At 33.2% G+C, this 8,559-nt stretch overlaps 1 protein-coding gene across 1 annotated transcript in view; it reads right to left on the minus strand.

Annotated features, from left to right (window-relative positions):
- Nucleotides 1–8,559, minus strand: part of LOC116086963 (heat shock factor protein 3-like) — a 72,182-nt gene that overhangs the window by 8,588 nt on the left and 55,035 nt on the right. Inside the window, exons 9-10 of the mRNA XM_031365276.1 lie at nucleotides 4,485–4,700; nucleotides 2,703–2,802 (exon numbers count right to left, since the gene is read on the minus strand). Of these exons, the coding sequence (XP_031221136.1) occupies nucleotides 2,703–2,802; nucleotides 4,485–4,700 (316 nt within the window). The remainder of the gene's footprint in view (nucleotides 1–2,702; nucleotides 2,803–4,484; nucleotides 4,701–8,559) is intronic.

Below are 8,559 nucleotides of genomic sequence, written 5' to 3' on the forward strand. Positions count from 1 at the left end.
CCAGGAAAAGGGATAGCATTTGAAATGTAAATAAAGAAAATATCTAATTAAAAAAAAAGTGTTTGCAGATAGGAGCCAGGTATGGCTGTCCTCTGAGAGGTCCTTCTAGCACCTGACTAATACAGATGCAGACACTCACAGCCAACCATTGTACTGATCCCTGGGACCTAAAAGGAAGAGTTAGGGGAAGGGCTGAAGGAGCTGAAGGGGATTGCAACCCCATAGGAAGAACAACAGTATCAACTAACAGGGCCCCACAGAGCTCCTAGGGACTAAACCACTAGCCAAAGAGTGGTCCATGGGTGGGTCCATGGCTCTTGCTACATATATCTTGCATCAATGGGAGCGGAGGTGCTTGGTCCTGTGGAAGCTTATTGCTCCAGTGAAGGGCGATATTGGCAGGGTAAGCTGTGAGTTGGTAGGTGGGTAGGGGAGCACCCTCTTAGAGGCAAAGGGGAGGCACGATAGGGAGATGGGTTTGCAGAGGGGAGACCTGGAAGGGGAACAACACTTGAAACGTAAATAAATAAAATAATTAATAAAAATTCAGTTTTTCTTTGATAAAATTTGAGTTAATGACCCAATGTTAATACACAAGTACATTTAGTATTCAGATATTTTGCTGAGTCAGAGACTAAAATGAAGAGTTTCTCTTGAAACATTTTCATACGCAATTATAAACTTATGGCATAAATGTGTGGAATTCTGTATCTTTTAAAAAAAATGGGTGAAAGATGGGTATGTGGTGATACTAATGCTATGCCAGTCTTACTAGCTCACTCCTGTTCTTGCTCTCCACCCTAACCTTGGCTGATGTGTCTCTCAATGATTTATCTTGGTCATAAAGAATAATTAAATTTATAAGATAATATATGTAACTGGAAAACCAAATATCAAATGAAATTTCTCATAATGGATCCTAGCCTCTAACTGTTAAATAGATGTATCATAGAAGTAAATATTGTAAAGGTCAAGAAACTAGAAACAGGTTCATTAGAATAGAAAAAGCAGGGCTGGAGAGATGGCTCAGCCGTTAAAGGCTAGGCTCACAACCAAAAATATAGAATAGAAAAAGCAATTCAAGAGCCTTTAAGGGATTGGCATGGGAAAGAACAAAGCAGAAGAGGAATGCTAGGACAAATAGGGCACAACAGAAAAAAAGAGAGGGAGAGAAATGCAAGGGGAGTGTGGCAGGGAGAATCAATCAAAATTAGATGTGTGTGAAAGTGCCAGGGTGGAGAGATACCCATGGGAGCCCCACCTTCTCAGAGGCAAAGGGGAATGTGGACAGCAGTTGGAAGGTAAATAAACAAATAAATTAATTTTAAAAAGAAAGTGTCTCATGGAAGCTTGCAACTGATAGGTGGTGAAAAAGAATATTAACAAATATATTAGTTGACTTTTCACTCTTCCCTTGTACACTTGAGGCAAGTTCTCAAGAAAAGTGTGTTATTTCAGGATAGCTATACTGTAAAAGCTAATTAAATTGAACATATTTTCCCAGTGATGACCACATAGATTGGGATATGGTAAGACTATCCTTTGTGTAACTCATAAACAAACCAATTACTAAGGAAAACAACAGTTTGTTTAGAAGTATATGCCAATACAACTTCTTTTTTTTTTAAGTATACATGGTAGGACTGATTGTTCTGGCATCATGTGTATAGTGGAGGATTGCAAAATCAATCATCAATGGGAGGAGAGGTCCTTGGTCCAATACAACTTCTTGAGATAAGTTCTCACTGTATGGTCTAGCCTGGCCTTGAACTGGACTCAGGAGATTCTCCTAAATCAGCATCCCAATTAGCTAGGATTATATGTGTGTGTGCTATAAATAATTGTGACATTGTATAAAGCTTGCCAATTATTAATTGCCTGTACTTATTTTGTAAATGTGTGAACAAAGGATTTGTACTTGACTAGATGAGTTTCTAATGTATCTTATAAGTGCCTTAAAGTATTAAAATCTTGAAAACACAATATGCTGGACAGGTTTAGTAATTAATCTGTATTAAGGCACTTGAGAAAAATGTAAATAGGTCAATGAGAGAATACAGTATACCTTAATCTTGTACCACTCATTTAATGGAAAAGATTTTCTGCTAATAATTTACTATGCCAATATTCACCAGTAAATGTATGAACAGATGATGCATAAAGAGAAGAGACATGAATCTATATTGATTTCTGCCATGATACCCATATTGAGTAAAATTTCATATTTCTTTGTCATTAAAATAAGAAGTTCATAACAGACAGGCTGAAAAGAAACTATAAGAAAGACCCTCTACATGGAATGACATATAAATAAACATCCAAACATCTAGATATCACGATAAGAGATTTTGTACAACACTGGTACATACTGTGAAAATAAGAATTTTGTAATCATAAAATTACTATAAACAAACATTATAACCTTATATCATGGAATCCTTTAAAATTTACTATTTTAAGTTATGAGAGAAAGGAAAACTACCATGTAAAGACAAATTATGATGTTGCTATAAGCAAGAGAAACAATGTTTTCTGAAAACTAGGTAAACATGAAATATACTGAATTGTAAAAGCCAGGGTAAAAACACAAGTATTCTTACATCTAAGGCTTGATATTTCCAGTGCTAATTTCTGATATCATTCCACTTTTTGAGCAATCAATATAAAGGCAGGAAGTCACAAATTTGAGTTGACGAGCTTACCTCACTGAAATGATCAGAGCCATTATTCAATGCCTTCCTAGATAGTAATGAATTTAGTTCTAACAAATTTCCTTCAGTATGATACAAATTCATTTTATCCCTTCAATGAAAAACACAGAGATGGGGAGTGAAGGTAGATGTAAACCATGGTATTATTACTTCTAAGAAACTTTCAGAAAAATCTAACAGACAATAAATTGAAAAGATTATGCCAGGTTCTCAACTAAGAAACCATAAACCCATATTTCACTTTTTGCACTTTTCAGTTACAGACATCACATTTCTAGACTATATAGCCTACTGCTGTAATATTTCAGAATAGATACAGCAGTTATAACAGAGTAGCTACTTCTCAGTGAAATTCCAGAGTTCTCAACCCAGTGAACTCCAGAAGGGGATGGAAGAAAAAGTTCATCTTAGTCCATTTCTAAATAGGGAGTACTTTTCAACCCAAGAAAGCTCTCAATAGCCACAAGACTGTGTGTTTTGATCATTTAATACAAAATAAAGATAATAATCACTGTCTCAGAAAACTAAGATCCAAGGCATTGCAGCAATATTACTAGTTGACCCAAAGTGACTAGAATATCTTTATATGTATGAGATTGTAAATATTCAAATTTAGGCTTAGAAATGACTTGATTCCTCTCTATGAAGAACATCCAGTCTGAATCTCATCAAAAGATGAGAGTCACGTACTTGAGTAAGCGGGACACTCATATTAACTGTCAGTAAGCAAAGTTGTTACACATTTTTTTACTTTCCTTCTGATGCTCTTGACTGCATTTTGTCATTCATTAGGAAAACCAGTGTTCTGAGAAACATTTGTATTTATATCAATTATTATAATCAATATCGATATTTGTATTTATATCAATTATTACAATCAATATCGATATTCAAGAGGCTATTAAATTCTTGTATGCCTATAGCAGAGGAACCCTTTGTTTCTCCCTATATCTTTCTTAATCTTGTAGATCTTGGACTCAGCTTTAATAGCCAAGTCTATCAATGTTAATACAGCTCAAAATAATCATCCTAATCAATACTGTAGTTGTCATGGTTTGATATGGATCTGGTGAGATTTGGTATACTAAAAAGTAGATTATTTTAGTGTCTAGAGTTGTTACTTTATGCACATGTCTAAGAGTCTACAGTTTAGTTTGGGGTGAAGCTGAGGAAGCTCTTTTGGGTGTGTCTGTCAAGAGTATATTTATATATCAAGTCTATCAGGAACTAGATGTGATCTTTGTCCTCTGAGGTTAAGCAATAAATGAGAACCAGTAATGAATTGTACAAATATAAGATGCTAAAGCACTCAAACAGACAATTGTAAGCACTGCTGATGAAGGTGAAACTTAGGCAGACATCCCCAGGACAGAGTTGTGCTGACAATGGAGCCTTTGTGGCTCCAATTTAGTCGGATTTTTGCTGAAGCATACACAATCTTCAAGTTTCAGGAAATGAAGACATTTCTTCTTTTTTCTTATAGTTCAGTTCCAAGCAAGAATTTTCACTCTAATATCAGAACTAATATTGGATATAGGGTGGAGTATTTTACATTGACAATGCTGGGTTCTTATTTAACACCAGAGGAGAAACAGTGAATGTATTATCAGTATATATGTAATACATGAGAAGCAATGATGATATCAGGATTTGAAGTTTCTGATGGAAAAGCTTCTTTAATCACACCATGCTTCTCTCTCGGCATACCATTAAACATTTTTTTCAAGACTATGTAAATGAATACCTAAATTAAAGATGGAGGACACTGAATACCTGTTAATTGTTTTGTTATACAAATTGTCTGATTTATCTTTCATAAAAATTGAATCTTGAGAAGAAATATCTAATTCCAAAGAAATATCCTTGGGTTCTGGTTCAACAGATTCCTCAGTTATTTGTTCTGGTAAAATTGGTATGGTCAAATCCAACTGAATGGTCAGTGACTCTTCATTCATAGGCTTCTCCTGAACTGATACTGTAGGGTATTCTCTAAAAAATAGTACAGAGAAATAATTAATCCAACATGTTGCAAGAATTCAAATTACATGGCCTCTAGTATATCCATCTATATTGTATAATCAAATTTTTAATAATCAGATCAAAAATTTATATTGTGCCAATATGATCTCCTTTAACTTCATTTATATAATATATGACACCATGATCTAGCATACTTCACAGACAAATGATTATTTAGCAATAAAAAATAAACTACTAGTCCTTGATGAAGTATAAATGAACATGGGAGAAATGCTAAGAGAAATAGACCAAACACAAAAGATCACTTATATTAATCTATTAATACAAAGTATTCAGAATAGTTAAATTTAAATTTTAGAGACAAAATAAGTTTTATAAATGGGAAAGAAAAATCATATTGGGGTAATAAAAATGCTCTCATGAAAGATTATGATGGCAAATAACTCAGTAACTGCACTATAAAGAGCTGAACATAAAACTTAACTGTAGAGATTTTATAATATAAGTTATATTTACACATATCTTATATCCACTATTTCAATTAACCAAAGACTAGATAAGTAAAGTATATATACATACATACATCTGAGTATAATTTATGAATAAACCCTGGCACTAAACTGTGTCACCTTAGTTTTAATTGAGAAAGAAGTATAGGGATTATTTTGTCATTTAAAAGAGGAAATCTAAAAAAAATAAAAATAAAAATAAAAAAAATAAAAGAGGAAATCTAAAAGTCAAATAATATAGTTCTTTGTTATATTATATAACAAGTTATTTAAGCTTATATCAAGGAAAAGATATAAAAGCTACAATGAAACCTAAATTTTCCACTGATTAGTATATAACTATAGCAGAGGTTAATTTCATCACAGTATTAATGGTTTCTTTCCAGTAGAATAATCAGGGAATAGAGATATGGATCACTGGTCAACAGCACTAGCTGCTCTTTCAGAAGAGCTGGGTTCAATTCTCAACACTAATATATGTTGGTTCACAACTGTCTGTAACTCCAGTTCTAGGAGATCCAAGGCCCTGTTCTGGTTTCCATGGGCACTAGGCATACAATTAGTGCACAGGCATACATTCAGGCAAACACCCATGTACATAATTTTTCTTTTAAAAATCTCATATAGAATAATCAAATTTGATTGGTAATCTTATTTTCCATATTTTTTTCTGAATAGAAAATAAGAAATCTTTCAAATATTTCAATATGTACACATTGAACCTAAGAAGACAAATTATCAAGTTATAGTTATAGATATTTGAAAGATTTTTAACTTATGGCTGTTAGAGGCCATAAAGTTTGAGATACACTTACTTCTTTCTTTAGTAATGTTTTTTAGTATATTCTGATTTTCAAATGTGTGTAGTGTTATGAATATTTACTACTATCCACTTGGCAAACATGACATTTACTACCCAGATGGCTTTCATACTGTTGACTTTAAGATATCATACATCTCTATCTATCTACCTACCTATCTACCTATCTATCTATCTATCTATCTATCTATCTATCTATCTATCTATCTATCTATCTATCCAATCTCTATACAAAAATTTAATTCAGGAACTGTTGTTACAAATTAGTTCTTAAAAAATATGACCTTTTCACTATTTTGCTCTAAGAAAACACATTTGTTAGAAACAAGTGTTTTAGGAACTTGCTAATATCCTTTGTATTCCTAGGTATAGTATACTCATGTTTACTGCTATAATGACCTTTCCCTCAAATATTACACTTATACCAAAATATTCTACCTCTTGGGTTTCCTTTTGATATTGCTTTAAGTTATTTTATAAATATATGCCTTCCAAATGGTAGCGAGAAGGCTTTTCCTTTCATAGTCCCCTTGCTAGACATTCTTTTATAAAACTCTTTTATTCCTTTAGCAGATTTTTAATACTACATCTAGATTTCCAAGTATACAAATAGATTTTTTAATGTCTAAACAAGGCCAGGTATGGTGAAACATGCCTTTAATCTCAGTACTTGGGAGGAAGGAGGAGAAAGATTTCTATGAGTTCTAGGCCAGCCTGATAAACATAGCAAATTCTAGGACAGACATGGCTACATGGTGAGGGCATATCTTAAAAACAAACAAACAGTCTAAACAAGTGTCTAAACATTTAATGTTTTAAATGTTTAAAAATAAACCTTAATATCTAGTTGTCTCCCATCAATAAAACATACTTAAAATAGCATACACAATTAAATTGGGAGGTGGTTTGTAAGAGAACAACAAAGCTTAAGACTGAATTCTTTGTTTGATATTTATAATTATTGTATCAATTTTGAAGAAGAGGACTTTGTAAGTTACTCTTTCTCTGAGATGAATGCTTTTCAAAATCATCACAGCCAATGAACCAGATTCTTACCCTCACCTAATGTCTGTGCCACCCTCCAAGCAGAATCATTGTTCATTGAAACAGTTGGTGAAGGACTTTATGGATAGACCATCTTAATACATACACCATTACTTAAATGAATGTAACCTGTTCCTTGTGGGCTGAGAATGAAGACAATCACTCAAGTCAAATAGCTATGACCATAGCAGGAAATCTGAATCCAAAAATCGTGCCTACAATTCAATCCTTGGCCCAGCAGAACTGTCAACTGTCAGCTTAGCTACAATGGAGGTAAAATCCTTTGGTGATGTGAGGGTCATTGAAGTAGAGCCTTATTACAATGAAATCCAATGTCTAAAAATTGTTCTTATTTTGGGTTTGTACCACAGTAAGAGCCAAGATTTTAAGCTCTACTAAATACAAAACAAACAAATGAACAAACAAAAAGACTTTAACTATTTATGTTCATTTAAAAAATACTAGTAGTGATGTATTACTTTGAAATATTCAATTAATATGTTTGGAGTTATTTAAAATTTGTATTGAGAAAAATGCATGTATTTTCAGTATTGCTGTAGGCAAGCATCTACATAATACTGTTAAATTGATTGCTGTTTTATATCAAACAATTTTTATAATACTCATTTTTATTGTTACAATATTTTATAAATTTTTAAGAATATGACAAAAGAAGGTAGGTATTGAAGGGGGGGTCTTTGGGAGAAGTTGGGGTACAAAAGGGAAACAAGAATGTGACTTAAATGTTAACAAATTCAGATAAATTGAAATCTTGTAACTTTTCTCATCACATGCAATAAAACTTAAATAAAAAAAACATACACAAGTAATCTTATTAAATATTGGTTAAATGTTACATTTAGAAAGAAATAATAGAAAATTATTCATGTAATAAAAATGATGCAAGTCCTGTATCCAAAGTGAATGGATATACTTAAATGTCAAATACTGGCACCCACATTTTGGTGGTAACTAAAATGTGTCTGATGGTATTTAATGCCTGCTCTACAGGAAAGAAATTATGCCTGGTATTAGAAACTTATCCAGCTACCAACTACCAACTGGCAAAGTGAAGAATCATAAAGGAGAACCGATAAGCACCACTTTACTGGGCCAGCATAATTTCTAACTATATACTAAATACCTAGTACCACACAATACTTATAACTCTAACCCCTCATCAAAAAAGCTTCTCTTTGCAACAGAAGGAAAGCATTGCAAAAACCCCACAGTGCTTAAAAATGCAGAGAACTGATTGTGGAGTGTACAGCCTTGATAAATTTGTAATACAATGCCTGCACCTAAGGTTCAGGGAACACTGTGAAAGAAGGGGCCAAAAGATAGTAAGAGCCAGAGGACCAAGAAATACTATATGAGATTGTGTCTCCTAGAAATGACAGGGAAGCTGTACCCATGATACCTTAACAATAATGGCTGCCCAAACAAGACCTGAACAAGACCATTACCAACAGACTTACTAACAAAGGTGGGGGGG

This window comes from Mastomys coucha, chromosome X (genome assembly GCF_008632895.1).
Source record: "Mastomys coucha isolate ucsf_1 chromosome X, UCSF_Mcou_1, whole genome shotgun sequence".
NCBI classification, from domain to species: domain Eukaryota; kingdom Metazoa; phylum Chordata; class Mammalia; order Rodentia; family Muridae; genus Mastomys; species Mastomys coucha.